This window comes from Oreochromis aureus, linkage group 18 (assembly GCF_013358895.1).
Source record: "Oreochromis aureus strain Israel breed Guangdong linkage group 18, ZZ_aureus, whole genome shotgun sequence".
In the NCBI taxonomy this organism is placed as follows: Eukaryota; Metazoa; Chordata; class Actinopteri; order Cichliformes; family Cichlidae; genus Oreochromis; species Oreochromis aureus.
In genome coordinates, this window is record NC_052959.1 from 14,558,476 (window position 1) to 14,577,520 (window position 19,045).

Below are 19,045 nucleotides of genomic sequence, written 5' to 3' on the forward strand. Positions count from 1 at the left end.
TTTTTCCCAGCTATACACCTAGAATGGACTTTGTGTGCGCCTTAAACAACTGGATCTGTTTCTGTGTAATGTATTCAAGTTGTCTTTCTTTATTGCATCTGCATGTATAGCAGAGGAAATAATTACCTGATCCCCAGCTGAATTTGTTAGTTTGCTCACATATAATGAAATGAACACTATCTAATTTTTATAGGAGTTTCATTTTAATGGAGAGAGACAGAATATCAACCAAAAATCCAGAAAAAAACAAATTACATAGAAGTTATTACTTGAATGCATGTCATTGAGCGAAATAAATATTTCATCCCCAAGCAAGACATGACCTGGTGGTGAAACCCTTGTGGCCAAGCAAGGTGGGAAGGCATTTCTTGTAGTTGGTCACCGGGTTTGCACACATCTCAGGAGGGATTTTGGCCCACTCGCCTTTACAGACACTCACTAAATTATTTGGCAACTCAAAGCTTAACCTCCCTCCACAGGTTTTCTATAGGACTGAGGTCTGCAAGCTGGCTATGCTAGTTCATGACCTCAACGAACTTCTTCTGTGCCACTCCTTTGTTGTCTTGGCGGTATGTTTTGGGTCACTGTCACTGTCATACCCATTCTCGACCCATCTTCAATGTTCTGGGTGGGTTATGGGGGACAGAATTCCACTTCACTGCTTGTCATTTCATTCAATGACATGCAAATCAATTTATAACTTCTACACAATGCAGATTTTTTTTTTTTTTTTTTGCGGGGGGGGGTATTCTGGGTCATTTCATTAAAATTAAACTACCATAAAAAATAAAAACTGTTCATTTCTTTATAAATGAGCAAGCTCGCAAATTCAGAAAGGGATCAAGTCAAACCACTGTAATAGAATATAGAGGAAATCCTTTCATTATAGAGAAAAATAATTAATAACTGTACTTTCTGTAGTTTTATTTTCTACTGTATGTCTTTTGACTTTTTACTCCTTTAATTGGTAATGTTCACCCTGCAACAGTAGCATTTTGCATTATGCTAAACTTACAGGCCTCAGCATATCTAGCATCTACTGACACGATCAAATTAACCCGAGCAAATGTCTCATTTTGCCTGTACTACTCTATGCTCATATTAGAAATTAACCTTTGTCCTGGAAATCTTTTTGCAGGATGCAGAAAATAGACAATTATACCCTCAGATACACTCAGATACACTTGCAGTTTTATCAAATTGTACCAAATCCTGAGCATGACAGCATATTTTAATGCTACTGGGAATTTTTTTTTAAAGTGCATTTAATGAGGACAATATCAAATAATTATAGTCAACATCACTACTTTTATAGCACACCAGCAGAGATGGCGTTGCTTTCACTGATTCGAAAGGATTCAGGATTCAAAATAGAAAATTTTACTCAGATGCAAACACAGTCAAACAGCCACAGATGGCGAATGTCAGATGGTGTCCATCTTTTACTAACTCTGGAAAACATGACAGAAGATCTAAATCACAGCAGAGTGTTTTGTATGCACACTCACTCTTTGATGTGGAGACCTGGTATGGACCATGTTTCTAATTACAAAAAAAAGGGTCTGCTCAACATTAACATACTTTTGCTGCTAAATTAGTCCCAAGACTGAGCAAATGCAGCTCTATCATCTGAATAAAAGTAGCCATGAAATAGCTAAATTAATGAAATACAAAAAAAAAACATGAACAAACCAGCAGAATTAAGTGGGATGTTTAGGATTTTGTGACACATCATTGGCTCAGTTCCCGTTAGCAGTGTCTCCAGCCTGACAGATGACTTAAATGGGAAGTGAGTCGGGGATCTGCTTGGTCACTGCACTGGTAATGTAGAGGTAGGGAATCAATGAGTGAAACCGGCGTCTCAAAGTACAGTACTGTGCAAAAGTACTGAGTCACGTCTCATTTGTTGATTTTTTTTTTCCAAGGAGCCAGACTTCATTCAAGTCAGCCAAGCATTAAAAAAGTCACTTGAGGAATAGACCAGTGTTGCGTCTACACATAACAGACAACTTACTAACTTTAAATTGTATCTTTAGACACTTTTTTCCAGCAGCATCCTGTCACTAAACCACAATTTCTCCCCATTTCTTTTGATGGATCCATGAAAAATGTCAAAATAATAATAGTAGCAACCTCAAACTTCAAGTGATCCATCTACTGTTTGCTGAGGCCTCATCAGAAATGGTCTCAGTGGAAGGGTGGCTGTTAAAAAGCAATTTTTAAGGAAGAAAAGGCTCAGGTATGCCAATTACTTATTATTGTATTTCCATGTATATTTGCACGTTTCAATAAATCACTCCATCTACTTCCCAATTTCCTAACAAAACACACAAAAATGAGGGAATAATCAAAACTTTTTCACAGACCTGTACAGTATATGCTTAAAGGATAGAAGTGGATTTGACAAAGTACAGAAAATAAAACCAGAAAGGAAAGTGGAAAATGGTGCTTATGCATTTGATGCATGACACAAAAATCTAAACGAAAGTGCATTTGTTTACTTTTGGCCCGGCCAATATGGATATGTTCCCATTTTACTGTTTGTTTACCCTGTCCCCTTACTCCTAGCGCATAAATATTTCACTAGAAGTGGAATAGACAAGCCAAAAAAAAAAAAAAAGAGTGCATGGGCCCGAGGCCAGCAAGAGTGGCAAAGGATGCAAATAGAATACAGACAAATGACAGAAACAACGGCGCTGTCCACATAGTGTGAGCGCTCGAGTGGAGCTGAGAGAATGTCACTCAGGTCACAGGGATTTGACGGATGAGCTTTGTTACTGGCTCTGTGTGACCTCGCCTTTCAACCTCTCTCAGCTTCAATGACACAAGAAAACGCACCCATGTGCACACACATGCACAGAGAGAGAGAGATAGAGAGACCCTTAAACACATGGCACAAACACACACCTCTAAACACATACTTACCTGCTTAGGCACAACATACAGTGCGCATCGTGTGACATGCAAGCCAATGACAGCCTTCCCACATTGTCAGCTGAGGCACAAGCAAAACAATTCCTGACCCATACCTACCCTCCTCACTGCTGCCCAATGGGCATGAACTTTAAATAGAAAGGGTAACACCACTTGCCTAAGCTGTTATAGGCGTCACAAGCTGCACTTGCACCCCCAATTAAGAAAATATATCCGTGTGCACAAGCTGCACACAGATAAAAAATTGCAAATACACAAGTGATGCATGGAATGATTAACTTATTTTATGAATTGGAATAGTGACTAAACGCCTTGCTTGTTTGCTAGGTTAGCAGGGTTACTCATATTGCATCACGACTTAAGATGAGCCAGTTGGTTATTTTTTTTTAAACTCGTGCAGTCGAGTATATAAAATCTGCAGTGAAACAAACACAGTAAAGTCATAGCTGCAGTGAAGCACACAATCTTTTAGAGTCCTTAAATCAGTTAGCCTGCATCACCTTAGTAAGACCAGAGTGGCTCAGGTATTGTCCTGTGAGCCTAATTAATTATGACTTTGGTGAGCAGCCAACAGAGAGGGAGGACAGCCTCCTTCTGTCTGAAACTCCACAACACTGCTCCAGACTGAACCCACGTCCAGGGTTAACACAATTACCAGCATGTCCTCCCAACCATACATCCAACATCACACCACAGGCACTGTAATTGGTGTGCTTAGAATTGCAGGCAAAAATTAGAAAAGCAGCAGAGGGAAAGAGGTGATTAATTTGCTAGAGGAGGAGGTTGGTGCCGATGTAAATCACTGCCTGTCAGTGCAATTTAATTTACGAATTTCCTTCAGCCTTGTCTGCGATGCCAGCCTTGCTCGCTGATTGTTTAGCATCAGGTCATAACTAAAGAGGTCATGGAGTGAAGGGCATGAGCCATGCTTTCCTTAATTACAACGTAGGACCCCCCCTTCTTGTAGCATGCATGTATAGATGCCCCCTAAATCGCAGGTTAAACTGAATCAGGAGGACATGAAAGTGTGGCAACATCAGCTAGCCTTATGAAGTGCCTGCAATCTGATGGGAAAGCACTTTCGCTTTTATTTAATCATTTAACTGGCACATTAACAGAATACGCCTCCCAGACATGTGGATAAAACTGCTCTCTTGACTCTTGATTTAAAAACAAAAATCAGCTAAAACCCAAGATTTCATCTGAATCCCTATGATAATAAATGAGGACTCAGTATAAAAGTGAAACACAGCCAAAGCTTCGATATGCTTGTTTCAAACTCTCTATCAGTTAAAAACACACCATCAAAAAAACCAGAGTGTGTTAACATCACAACATCTCCCCAGGTTCAGACTTCAAAACTCACCTTGCTCTATGTGCTTTCCAGATAATGCCCTCAAGGAGAGTTTGGAGAGTTTGCAATAAACAACATCAAAATACGGACCACAATCTATAATCCAGTCCCCATCTTTTACACACTGGTTTATTAGTAAAGCTCAGCAGCGCAGACAACAGAAGTGCTGCTCCTCTTTGTTGCTAAATAATCCCCATTCAGCAAGGTTTAGCTATAGGGTCAAGCATACAAAGCAGGTTACTCCCGAGGAGCAATTAGCTCTCAGTCACACCAACGCGTGGTCATATCTCCTTTCACTTATATCTGCCACATCACTCTTATTGCCACTCTCACAAATCAGCAACCATGCTCCAACCAATCAATGGCTTACCTTGGCCTTGCTTTTTATGTTTTTCCTGTTTATAAATAATAATTCTCGAGAAAAGCAGCTTCGACATAGTGCAGGCACTAAGGAAGACAGGAAAATGAACAGGGGACTGTGTGTTGTCTAGTACTGTTTTGTTTCTTCACCTATATTTAGATGAATGCAGATTATTTTGAGAACTCTCCTTTTCATACCTACACCGACTCACAGGCTATTTGACTGGTTGCTTTAGATCTCAAGTTCTGCATGTGTTGAAATACCTATGAACCTGATCCTAAAAATATGCCCCTTTTGATAGTGTAATATATTCAGATTGCATTCATATTTATTCATAATATATACCCCCCCCCCCCGGTATCACAAAGCTCTATATTCAGATTCAGATTGTATACAATGAATCACTTTCAGCAAGAAACCCCAAGGCGGTGTTATGAAGCAAGTTAAAATCCCTGTTCACAGGTAACACAGTTAAAATGGGCTGTGCAGAGCCACTTGAGGCCGTCGACAGACAGGTAAAACACAGGACACGGCTCACTGAAATCCAAACTAAAATAAAAAGTACAGCAAAAAAGAGGTATGGGTAGTGCAGATACACACACACACACAAATACATATATATATATATATATATATATATATATATATATATAGATGACTTGCTCTACCCATACCTTTTCTTGAATGTATATACCTATATATAAATATAGGTATGAATGTGTGTGAGTGTTAATAACTTAATGAGTTGATCCTTGAAACATGCACATCAGCTGTAGCAAACAGAGACACACACGTGCATGCTTGTGGATGTCCACACGGTGCCTTATGTGCTCCTACACACACACACACACACACACACACACATACACACTCAGCTAAATCCCAGCACACAACCTAAGGCATGTCGGGAGTCCTAATGACCTACGCCGTGTGTTTGCAAGGGTGTAAAAGTGTGTTATGAATTAGAAAGAGGAGAGGCAGAAGATGAACTAACGATGGCTGCTAATAATTACAGATCTGTAGCGTGGAGGAGTTAATGAGGAGCCAAAGCCTCCCATGATGCTCCAGTAATAATGAATGAGGAGTGAGAGAGTGGAAAGGGGGAGAGAGAGAGAGAGAGAGAGAAGGGTGGGAGATGTCAGTTTGAGAGGCTGCAATGCCCTTTGGTTTCTCTGCACTCTGGGCATGCCAACGAGAGAGCCTTCCCAGAGGAGGCTTGTCTCCACACTAATGAAGATGTGACAGACCTCCGGTCCGTGACTTGCAGGGTATAGGGAAGAGTGGAAGGAGGATGAGGAAGCAAAGAGTGACAGCTCATATAAAATGAAAGGCGCTGAAAAGGTGAAAGGTTTGCAAGACCTTCAAAAAGAGTGAGACATTGTCAGTAGCAAAACTTATTAGACTGATAGGTGGTGTTTTTCAATTGGTTTATATGTCAGCAAAAGACGTTGGGAAACTTTAAATTATATTTAGATAAGCGCTACGCGAATAACAGCTTCCCTGTGACACTCAGACAAAGTAAAACACTATTATTACTCACCAGAGAGCTGGTGTAGCTGGGATCAGACGTGTCGTCCTGCAGGTAGCGTGACAGACCAAAGTCGGACACTTTACACACCAGGTTGCTGTTGACGAGAATGTTCCGTGCGGCCAGGTCACGATGGACGTAGTTCATTTCTGAGAGATATTTCATTCCTGCAGAAATCCCACGCATCATTCCCACCAACTGGATCACTGTGAACTGACCATCATTTTGCTGGAGGACAGAGAGGAAAACAAATAAAAATGCAGAGCTTACGTCATGCCGTTGCCATGCTGTAAATGAGCAAAGCTGGAGGTCGCAGATTGCAGCAAAGGCTAATATACCCATTTTTAATAGGCAAAAAAATAATTACGCTGTTTCTTCTTACTGAATCATTAACACATGTTGACTTAAATTCATCACTCCACTTCCTCATTCAACGTGTACCGTAATCAAATTCGGTTTGAGTCAAGGCTGCTCAGTTGGATTCTCATCTTCTTCTGTAGCATGAGGTAAGCCTTGCAGCAGATCATTATTATCACAGCCATGGGGTACATGCACATGGCAGATAACAAGAGGAGTCATGTTGTTATAGCTACATACAAGACCCTTATTTTGAGTTACCTTTGAGTTTATTTTTTCTTGTGCGTCCTTTTTTTTTCTTGTTTGTTGGTTACACTTTGCAATTACAAAATCAACACACTGAGTTCCTGTCTTGCCTTTCAAATCCTTTTAATGTCCAGAGGAAGAGTATACTTGTATTAAATAAGCAAATCGGATTCCTGCAGCCAATCTTACTCAGTGTAGGTGTTAGAGCATTGTTCCATTCAGGCATGCAGGCATCCATCTCTTTAAACTCCAAGAATGGTGCCCCTACCCCTGTGTGAATGCTCTGAAGAGCAAGCTTTGAACCCCAGAAACACAGTAACAAATAAGAGGGTAAGAGAGATCGATGGAAACACAAGTCGGATGTGGCGGTTAGCAAAGCCAACTTCAAAGAACCCATTTAAACCCACCCTAGATCAAAGTGGAATAGAACGCCAATCCATGAGATTGAAGCAGGAAAAAAGAGAGCTGAATATTGATTAAGCTGTATGTCCGCTCAATCCTGACTATAAAAGAAAGAGTGAAGAGTCCATTAATAGCTCCAGGCATTAAATTAAAGGCTGATAAAGCTAGCCAGTGTGGAAATTTTCAAATTAAGAATGACTGAAATCAAGTTCACTGTCATGAAACATATTCTCTGTTGGCACTGGACAGATTAAGAAGGCTCATTCCAATTTGTATTAGGAGGGATTCTTAGCATGAACTCCTTTAGTGGGATTGCTTTACAATTTACTTCCAATTAGCTTCTCAGTCTCAGATTGCCAAGCTTCCATTTAACTCACACATATGGCTTCAGATCTCGCCATATAGCTGTTTGCAACTTTGTGTGACACAGTACAAGCATTAAAAAAAAATCACTCACCCTGAGGAATGAGTCAAGGGCACCGTTCTCCATAAACTCAGTAACGATCATAACTGGACGGCTCTTTGTGACTACACCCTCGAGACGGATGATGTTCGGGTGGTCAAACTGGCCCATGATTGATGCCTCAGACAGGAAGTCCCGCCTCTGCTTCTCCACATAGCCCGCCTTCAAGGTCTTGATGGCTACATAGATTTCCCTCTTGCCAGGTAGCTTCAAACGGCCCTTGTAGACTTCCCCAAATTCACCTAGTTCGAAAGAGAAAGAAGTTTCCTCATTTCCTTCTGTTAGCAGAAAAAGCCTTTATACAAAAGCAGAGTTAATCAGATCATAATTTTCATGTTTGCTTTTAAAGTTACCTAAAGTGCTTTTATAGAGCCTGTTATATCTTGCTATCATATAATACAGTATGGCTCTTCTGACACACAGCATAGGCTGGCAAGTGCCTTTATATTCCCCCTATCAAACAATACCAGGCAAGCACTATCTGGCAAATTTCTGGAACCCATGTGATTAATTATCACCACCTTGGTGTCCTGGAGAGACAACACACAGTGAAATCAACAAAAACAAAAACCTTTAATTAGCTGATCCCACTGCATCCTTATCCCTATTGTATCTCTGTCACTTCCTCACACCTAGCTTACTGAGGCCGCCTGCGCTCAAAAGCTATTCCAGGCCCAGCAACATTACCAGGGGTATTTTAGCCTCCGTATGAACCAGCATGTATGATGTCAGCGTGTCCTCTCGGCTGTAGAAAAGATGTGTTCCATCCCAAAGAAAAGGAACATGTACCAGACACGTGGATATACTAAACTTAAATTTAATCAAAATTCACTTGAAAGCAATCAGGACCTAATTATGTAGTTGTAATTTTAATATACAGTTTAATAATACATAAAAAGGGTCATTCTCAAGCAAAGAAAAACAAAAAAAAACAAGAAAGCAAGGACAGGAAACGAATGTCTGCACTTTTACATGTAAAGTAAATGGGGAAGAAATGATGCAAAGGCTGAACATGATCAAAACCAAAATCAACAAGATCCAAAAACACAGAAGCACAAAGAAAAGGCGGAGAGGGTTGAGTTATTTCTAATGACATTAGGTCCCTGGGTAGGTGGCCTATATACCGCTAGTACACTTGACATAGGCCCTTGACATGTTCCCATCTGAAGTGGCTGCCAGAAAGGTTGTTCTTCATGACCTTGAACAGATTCAGGTTTTTATATGACATACAACAACTCAACAATCCACATTTATCTGACACACACACACAGAATACAAAAGCATGCACGCACGACGTTTTGCCGTACCTGCACCAATGACCTCCTCTATTTTGACAGTGGAAACATCTATCTCCTTGGCAAATTCTCGTACAGCTTCGTTTGGGTCCTCGTAGGTGAAGGGGTCAATGTAGATCTTCATCCCCGGAGAGCCTGAGAAGTGGGTCGGGCAGCCCAGTGGGGAGGGGCAGTTAGACATGTCGGCTCGCAATGAGAGTTCTAGAACAACCAAAGTGCTCAGTGAGCTTTCCAGAAGATGAAACTATTCTTTTGGGGTCTTGAGTTAAAGGTTGGCGAATTCAAATAACCCCCAAGTGTTAGTTTAAATCACAGAGTCACAGCATTACTTATAATCACTATAAACTTTTGATCGCTGCAAATGATGATACCTTCATTTGCTCTATTATCAATGCTTAGCGAGGGGCCAAAGCACTGCAATGTGTAAATTAAAATGAACGTGTACTGAACGCATCAAAGAGTGTAGGTGGAGAATTAAAGGAACTGGCTCAAAAACATGTAGAGGCAGACAACAAAATGGTGGTGATTCAGTGCTTACGAGAGGAAAAGAGCTAGAGTGAGAGAACGAGACAGAGAGACAAAGAAAGGGAGGGAGATTAAGGGATAAAGGAACAGATGAGGGAATATAGAAAGAGTAAATGTAGACTTTTTTTCACCCCTTTATCCCTTACCCTAGCAGTATCTGCTCTTTGATAGTGGTAGAACCAATTTTCCTGCAATCTTTCCCTATAGGAGCTCATAAAGAGATAAAGCCGCTACGCTATCAACTAGCTCTTTATGCCATTCTACAGTAGGTGAGACCAGTTCACAGACTGGCGATGTTTGCAAAAAAAGAAGTACAGCTTTTCTGTGCCGACAGGCTAAGTAAAACACTTGTAAACAAATTCAATATGCTGCCACAAGACGGACAGCGAGCAAGTAGACTTCAAATCATCATTTTTGCAGCTACACCCAAGGGCAGCCTTCTTTCTCAGAGCTGTTTAGGCAAAATCTTTGCAGCCATGATTGGAATAAACCCATCTCCATCAAGTCAATTTGTGCCTAGCCCTTTGCATAAGCCACAGAGAAGGAGGGAGGAGTCTCAGGAGACAAAAAGAGAATAGGGTCTAGTCCTGGGATCAAGGTGCCTCACCTTGCTCTTGACTAGAAGCTGATTCTAGTTACCACACTAATTGCTTTGAACCCTGTCTGTGTGAGTGTAATTGCTCATTAGAGATTCCATACAGAGTGGATTCAAGTTAATCCATCAGAGGGTTTACAGCTTTGCATTCCATAAAGTCATTCGATTTACAAATGTCGCCAAGCTGCTCACTTAGCGGCACCACTGGGTAGGACTCAAAATCTCAGTGGGGAGCATGCAACAGCAAGCTTATGGCAGCACGCTCACACTCAAAATCTCAAGCTCTTGTGCACATACCTCCAAAATAAATGTACAGCCATTACTATCTAATTCACAGTCCATAGCCCATTTTCATGTATAATTTAAAATGCAAACAGTTTATCGTCCTCCCTGTGGCACAGCCCTGGTTAACTGGACTCATCTTTTTATGGCCACTGGATAAAAAATAGATTCTTACTTTAATATTTCATAGGCTCTTCATCTGAGAGTACGAAGCAAATGTATCCAGAAGTCATTTCTATTTTGGACCAACGTATAAAACAACAACTCTGTCAGGAAAGAATCCAAGGCTGCCACAGTGGCTCACGGACACGTGCGTACCACAACAGATATAAAGCTTAGATTAATATAATAAATTAGAACAAAGTTTATGACATAATTGTCCAAACGGTTAAGTGTACTCAGACAAATTTCCACTCTGGTGGACAATAAAGTTGATTCTATTCATTTCTATTAGCTGGCAGGCATTATAAGTTACAGTGTACTGCAATGCACTTAACCATGTTATTTTCACCAATGTCCGAAATTTAGCCTGCTATTAGTCTGCCCCGGTCGTTTACGTAATGGTCCTAATGTATCCACAAATCAACTGCAGAGCCGTAATGCTTACATTAATCTATTACTGGCAATGGCTACAATCGGATTACTGGTTTTACTACAAACACTTTATATATTGCCCAAAGACAAACAAAAATGTCTGCGAATGAAATAGTAGCTCCATAAATGCTCATCTTTTTAAGTTAAAAGGGAATGTTTCATACATTAGCCTGTCACCAAGGAAACATAATTTCTTCTAATTCCCTTTGCCTGACAATATTTGTGATTTCACTATATAGCATTTAAATACTTTATGTGATTTATGTGCAGGGCAATACATCCCTGGAGTGTTTTATGTAGGTCTAAGATGCACACTAATCTACTCTGTGGCTCTAAATATAATGAGCTGCATTTCCGTCCTAAATATTAACTAATTATCCATCGTTTGATGTCAGAAAAGTATTTGTCAAACACACACTTATTATTTATTGCAGCTCATTAGTATGGAACGCACATAAGGGATCTACATTTTGTATGGAGTCACTAAAAAAAAGAAAGTGAAATGTTTGTGGGGATTTTTTCAGGCCTTTTGCAAGTCTTTTTGTTTTCCTTGAAAAGTTCATAAAAGTGATGAAAGGTTCAACCTGTTAATTATAATATTTTAACATATTTACGCTGAAGGGTGAACTTGCACATATAAAGGAAATATGCAAGAAAAAAAAAGGAGTATAAGCATATTTTACATCCACCCATAACTAACTAGTTCTTTTCAGTGAGTTTCCATTCTCATCGAGTGTGAGCACCAGATGTTGAAGCGCAAATAACATCTGCAGCTACAAGGCAACAAGTACGGTCTGAACATTTGTAATTTAGAATTTGTTGGTAGTCATGTGGAAGCATGAGGGCACAACACAGACATTTAGTTCTTAGAAATGTCTGTTAACTCGTTTAGACGGGTTGTCAGTGTGAGTTAAAGGCTAAAAGGAAATGTTTCCCTGAAAGAAACTGCAAATGCTTAGTGCATGGACTTGAGTGCAGAGCAGTGCAGTAATGAACTTCTATGATTCCTTCACTTTTTACATGCTTTATTATGTTATATATTTAATTAGGAGATAAAAGTATAGAATTCAAATGTTTATTCTACGCTTGGTAACTCCCAATAATGCTGTGAAGACATGTTTTTAGGAATATGTGCAAAAAGAGTACATGAAGTCCTAGGATCACACTTAATGTCAGGACAGAAGCCGAACCATGGAGTCACAGGAACACAGTAGGCCCCTGTGATAAAACTGTTGCTAGGCATACGTGGAGGCAAATATCAACCCATTTTTAAAGCTGAGTGCTCCAAGGAACACAGTGGCCTTAATAATCATGAAATTGAATAATTTTGGAACCAGCAAGACTATTCTTAGAAATGTCTGACCAAACTGAGACAGAGGGAGAAGGGCCTTATTCAGAAAGAACCCACTGATCAATCAGGCAGAGGCTTGGAGGTCTTCTGCAGATAAGAAACCTGGGAAACCTGCTGTAGGATCATCATCTCAGTAGAAACACTGCTTCAATCATGTCTGTAGGTCTTGGGGGCTGAAAAGCAGCCAGTCCGAGTCTAAGCCATATGACAGCTGCTTTGAGATTTTTGAACATCAGTTAAATGCATCCAGCAGCATCAGGAATAAGTTTATCTCATCTGATGAGACAGAAATTGAACTCAGTGGGTAGAACTCCAAGCACTATGGCATGATTTCCTGTCTAATAACATCTCTATGGCTATGGAGATAACAACACGGTGCTGTGGGGGGGCTTCTTAGACACTGTAATAGGAACACTGGTCTGAATGGAAGAAAGGAAGAATGAGTCAGTTGGTGAATAAAAAATGCAAACAATGAGTGGCCCAGCCAAAGGTCATACTTAGACAAAACAGAACATTGTGGAGAGGCCTGATGATGGCAGTTCACAGATGCAAGCCAACCTTTCAAACTGCCCAGAAACACGAGTTAACAAATATTTTAGCAACTTAATCAGGAATGATCTTTTGATTGTTTTTAAACAGAAAACTGCAAAATAGTTTTAATCCTTGAATTAATCCACTTAATTAAACTCAAACAGTGTACACAGCGATGATACTGTACATTACAAAAACCACTGAATCTGATGGGGGCGATCGCTTTAAGCCACAGCAGCAGCGTTTGACTTGTGTTCACATGAACATCACATGCAGGAGTTGGTGTAATGTTAAAGGTCTGATTTCTTGCATAAGCATGACCATCAGGCTGCACCACTGAATTTACAGTATTAGCAACGTCTCTCTTGAGGTGGGCTGCAAATGAGGCGATATTATGAGACGCGCGTGGCAACATCTGGAGGAGCTGACAGCTGGGTGAAAACTGGCAAGCACATTGTTTTTGGAGGATCACCCAAAGCAATTGTTTGAGTTGGTCTATTTTATTGCTGCACTGAATACTGCAATTACAAAACTGCCAGTCAAATCTTGACAGAAAAGCAAAAAAAACAATGCATCACAGGGTGGGGAAAAACCTTGTGTGCGATGGCATTGTGAAGGTTTCCTTATTAGCATTTGATTTTGTATCCACCTTGGATCCTTCATTTGATAATTAAGGCCACAAACAACTGTTATCTTTTATTTTCATGACTTATGTTAATTACAGTGCATCCCTGACTGTGGCAAAACCGACTCCTCTGTCCAGAGCAGTTTTAATAAGCCCCAAGCTACCATTCTCGTAGCTTTGACACAAAGTAACTGTGTTGAAGCCATTTGCTGTGTCAGGCTCAACAAAATTCAATCCCCTTGAGTAAACCCTTTCTCAGACTGCTAGGTTGGCAGTACATAAGGCTTTCTTTGACGCACCAATTTACACACATTTCTTTTGTGCATGTGTGACTGAGTGTTTGTCAGAGGTTATATGTGTGTCCCTGCAGGCTACTTCCCCTGATCAGTCAGTGCCCAGGGAGTGCTTAAAACACAACTTAGTCATGGCTATCATGCAGCCCTAAAAGATGTCAGTCAATGTCACGGTGAAAAGTAGGGAAAATTTTCCCTTTGAACCACAGACACTTGCTACATAAATTTTCCATATCTTAAATGCAGTATTATTCATTTTAAATGGCTTACATTATTAATTATAGTCTAACAGTAGAGGGAAATGGATGAGATAGATAGATAGATAGACAGATAGATAGATAGATAGATAGATAGATAGATAGATAGATAGATAGATAGATAGATAGATAGATAGATAGATAGATAGATAGATGGATAGATAGATAGATAGATAGATAGATAGATAGATAGTAACTAACCAGTAACTTAGAGCAGCTGTAAGTAATAGGGCAGACTCACCTCTTCCTGTTGTGTAATGTTGCAGCTTGTCACTGTACACCGCCTCCTTGGAATACGCTCTTTTCCTATAAGGGTGCAATGAGTATTGGGAAAGGAAAGACAGAGAGCGTCAGACAGATAGCGAGGGGGAGGGGTGCCAAGATGAAAGAAGTAAACATGATCTTATTACTTTTGGTGTTTTTGTGTACGGGCTGAAAATGACGTGGCTGAAATTGAATCAGCTGCAAAGGGTTAGAAATGGCAAATGAAGTTTATGAAAATGAGCTGATTTTTAATTAGACCTTGATAGGATCTCACTCCTTTTCATCTGTCTCCTCTGCCTCAGCATCAAAAGAGCCTGGCCCATTTGATGAACACTTTACTTGCTCAAACTTGCACACAGCCCTGCAGAAAATTTGACTTTCATATATCTAAAGTGGAGCAAGACGTGAATGTGACAATGTGACAAACCGCTGCAAAATGAAATTGGCTTAACAGGGCAAAGTAGGAGATGTTAAGTTCTCTAAGGAATTGAGTATTCCATTTCAAATGACAATTTTGCTTTCCCGTTCCATCAAATTTGTGCGTGCCTTTACTATTCAGTATGCCTGTCATCGAATCAAGTGATAGTCTTGTTGCACTAATAAATGGTATGTGACTACATGTAGGGCACGTTACACGATAAGTCCCAAAGCATAAGCGTAAGGTGACAGCACCAGAGTTATGTTTCAGAAACATTTTTACAAAAGATTACAATAAATGTCAGTAATTTTAGGAATCTTACACACCGCTGAATTTTATTTTTGCATAATTAATAGAGCAAATGACACAAACCATACATGCTGAGAGCCTGGTGAAATTTTACCTGCAATGTTGTCACATATTGGATTTTTTTAGTACTTATTATTAGCGACAATGACATACAACGTGGCATACCGAATGGTTTACGCCCTATGTGTATATTTTTTGCAGTTCCAACTTCCTTCAAAACAAACTGGGAGCTTGAAAAGAATCTACAGTTTGAACGACGTGACACATTTTTCAACATCTTCTTAGTGTATTACAAGAGACAAGATAAAGGAAAATCTGGTTACCTGCTGCAAACAATGGAGATAGCAATAAGGGAAACAATAAAGACCACTCCTGCTGCTGCTGACCCCGCAATCAGAGGAAGCTGTTCCCTCAGCTCAGACTTGAAGTCATCTGGGTTGCACAAAGACACGACAGACAAGCAGTGAGAAAGGCTTAGGTAAGGCATGAGAAGCATGTCTGTGTTTATGTGGTGCTGTGTACTTATGCATGTGTTTTGGCAGGAGAAGAAAAGGCAGAGCAGAATGGTTAGACTGAGTTTACTGGTGGATAAAGGAAACACAGAGATCTCTCTGCTGAGATGTGCTGACTGGAATCCTGTGAGCATTTGAAAGACTGACAGACAGGTGGTGTTTGATAAATCAGAAGAGAGACAGAGAGTGAGAGAAAAATCATAAAGCTGGTTGTGAGAAAGAGCGAGGAGGGCAGCTCGCCTTCTCTGTTGCTATAGCTGTCTGAAAGGCGCGGACAAGAAAATGCACCTAGGAATGTTGTTTCTATGGTGTTGAAAGGAAGTCATCCACTGCCAATCACACACATATAGCCCAAACATGTTTTTTCGTTAGCTGGGGTTTGACTGTGGTAGTTCAGGGGACAGAATAAATGCCTGCTTAAAAATACCACACAGCAGAATCTTTTAGTTATCTGTTTGCGAGCATGTCTTTCCGTGACTTTGGCACCAGCAGACACTGTAGTTAAAGCAATGCACGATTTAGCATGCTGCAGGCAAATCAGCAGCTTCTAAATCCAATCCCCCGTGTAGAATGGGCCCATTGGATTAAAGTGATAAAGGGAGAACTAATGCATCTTCGAAGCAGTGTGAAAGCTGCAGTATATGTGGAAACTCGATGTGACAGGAATTGCTCACTCTTTCAACTCACACATTTATCAAATACATTTCAAGGAAAGAGTGAGAATGCTGTTCCAGCTACTCAAACTTTTAGGGCAGTCTTCCTGTTCTCTTTCAATGTATATTAGATGTGAGAGGTCCACATAAATCCCCCCCACCTGTCCACCACGCGCCCATACGAGAATGTTGACTTTTCTTGACAGCCAAAAATCACACAGACAAGTCTTCTAAGAGCAAATACGCTCCCATTACAATCAGTTAGCTCTCGAGGCCTCAGCCAATTAGAGAATTGTGGCATCAATCACATAACCGATACCCCAATCACCTCGTTTTCCGTCACACCTTACTTTGCGCCGTCGCGTTTGATTTGTTTGATTGTGTGTTTGCACGTCCACTGGTGGCAAAATGACACCTCGTGGAGGTGAATGAAAACGCGCTGACGGGAAGAGACAGGAGATTATATGTTTTGCGAAAAATGACGTGGAGTGCCTCTATTGTCTTCATGGGGCAATGAAGCAGGTTTGATGGGGGGCTGGTAGAGGCGTAGGCGGCAGAGATGTGGGTGTTGTTGCCGGCAGTCCTCTGGTGTGTTGCTGCTTGCCTCGACGAATGCCGTGCTGTGGCAGCCAGCCAACAGATGAACCGTAAGCTGTGCTGGTGTGAGCGAGCATCAAGTATGCGCATGTGTGTGCTCAGATTCACTAGTATGGTTTCATACGCAAGGAAAGCTGATGTGGAACTATTGGGGAGAGTAAATGGGGCAGTGACTGTGCCACATCTGCTCTGCACACAGGTAAATAGCCACAATGATTGGCTTAATTACCATCATCATGCTTCCCATCTTCCCCTCCCTCAAGATCATCACCATCTCATTCATTGTAATCTTTGCTGTTTAACAGCGAGTCTGGAAATGTCACTCCTGTCTTTAATGTATTTTGAATTATGGCCAAATAAGCATTGTAGGCTAGCCATCAACGACAGCACCAAGAGTGGAAATCTTATGTAGAACATAAAAACTTAGGAGAGGCTACTTTTACGTAAGTTTATATCTTTCTTTTTGTTGCTATTTTTGTTGCCTTACGCTTATGAAAACCCAGCAGAATACATCTTGACTCAGCCATGTGATTTTCCAACAATTTGACTTCCTGGCAGTGCTATGATGAAATGATACGCATCAACTCTTTGCAAGCACACCTTCCTGCACATACACAAATGAACCCCAGCCTTGCCAGTTCACCAGGTGTTACCGCCCATCTTCAGCCCTTTCTCTCTCCAACAACCTCCCGCCATGCATGGCAGAAAATTTCTCTCATCAACTACTAATCACAGCTACGCATTCTGGGACAACTCTCCAGCAACAGAAGGGCTGGGTGAAAAACCAATTAGCTAAGCATTTTGGATCAAGCACAGTTAGTTGCACAAACAAAAGACACTCGGTGTTCAACGTATCCGAAGCACCCACACACACTCAAACCTGACTGTGAGGGAAATTAATTTAGCTGTAGAAATAGGAAGCGCAATCAAACATTATGCCTCTCCTCTATCTCACTTACTAATAATAATGCAACAACAAATACAAAGACACAAGAACGTTTGAAAAAAAAAAGAAAGAGCTATTGTGCATGAAACGAAACAAACGAGACAGAGAAGGATAGAGCGAGAGGGAAGGAGAGCTGTTTCTCCTGGCTCTGCAATCCTTACCATCTGTGAGGGTTTGGAAGCACATCTTGCTGCTGTATTTGCCAAAGCCAGCCACAGTCCGCGCCCGCACCTGTACCACATAGACTGTACCCGGCCTGAGGGCCTCCACACGCGCTGTGTTAGTTTGGCTCCGCAGGATAGTGGAGTTAATCTCTGCATGGTCCTGAAAAGAGCAACGATCACAGGTAGCAGGTTAGAGATAACTTAATGAGAAGATGTCAGTTGGAAAGTATTAAATCACACCATTCAGAATTCAGAAAAGTCGAGCCTTGGTAAGTTTGACTTAAGCTAACAAACGTTAAAATTTCCTGGTAGCACAAGTCAGTGAAACAACAACCAAGTTTATCATGGAATCACGTATTCTGGTAATAGTAAGGAGAAATGGTCCCGAACTTAAAGGAAATTTTAAGTCGCATGTTACAGGAAATGCTCTGTGCTTCCGATAAACATCAGTGACAGAGAAAGAATAGAAGTCGATAGTAGAGAAGAGTAGACAAACAACAAAGACAGGAGTGACGAGGAAAAAGCTCTCCTTAAGGCTTCGGTGTGAATGCTGTATTAAACAGACAGTGGTAATATGTTTGTACTCCAGTTTTTAAAAAGGCTTCAACCAGTTTGAACTTCAAATAAAATTTCAAACCACAACAGAGCGCGTACGCGGTCTAAAACACACTGTGTAAAATATGAAAGCATTTACACAGTTACACGCATGCACAATATTGTAATTAAAGGCAATCGTTTCTTGCAGTTTACAAAGAGAAATTGCTACGTCAGAACATTAAAAACGGCACTGCGTGGTTTGTCGCTTCTGATGTGCTTTATGAGGTAATTTAATTACTGCAAGAAGTTTGAACATTTGATCCTCAGTTTTGTTCTTTGAAGTTTGCGTTTGTTGATTTATTTAGTTATTTTTTTTTTTCAATCCAATTCCTCCAGCAGTAAGTATTTTGCTTGTTTATGAAAAGGAATGGCTTAAAAATTCTTGCACGTCCCATGCAACATTTAATATAAGGTGTTTTCCCTCTATTTTAAGTATTGATTTTTGAATTGGAATATCGATTTAGGATATAAATCCAGCTTTTGTCAGCTGAGACAACTGGCAAAAATAAAAAACATTCTGCTGAAAGGTCGCTTTGAAACATGAATCCATGCTTTCATCACAACTCGGTTGGATTAGTGTAATTCTTTATAT

At 40.6% G+C, this 19,045-nt stretch overlaps 1 protein-coding gene across 3 annotated transcripts in view; it reads right to left on the reverse strand.

The window, feature by feature from the left end:
- The window catches only part of LOC116332845 (ephrin type-B receptor 1-B), a 163,477-nt gene that overhangs the window by 13,326 nt on the left and 131,106 nt on the right, over positions 1-19,045 (reverse strand). For 2 of the 3 annotated variants that reach the window (XM_031755917.2, XM_039602700.1), the window contains exons 7-12: positions 17,854-18,016; positions 15,308-15,416; positions 14,235-14,299; positions 8,953-9,141; positions 7,640-7,887; positions 6,190-6,405 (exon numbers count right to left, since the gene is read on the reverse strand). In XM_031755917.2, the coding sequence (XP_031611777.1) occupies positions 6,190-6,405; positions 7,640-7,887; positions 8,953-9,141; positions 14,235-14,299; positions 15,308-15,416; positions 17,854-18,016 (990 nt within the window). The remainder of the gene's footprint in view (positions 1-6,189; positions 6,406-7,639; positions 7,888-8,952; positions 9,142-14,234; positions 14,300-15,307; positions 15,417-17,853; positions 18,017-19,045) is intronic. The other variant, XM_039602699.1, reaches the window with a different exon arrangement.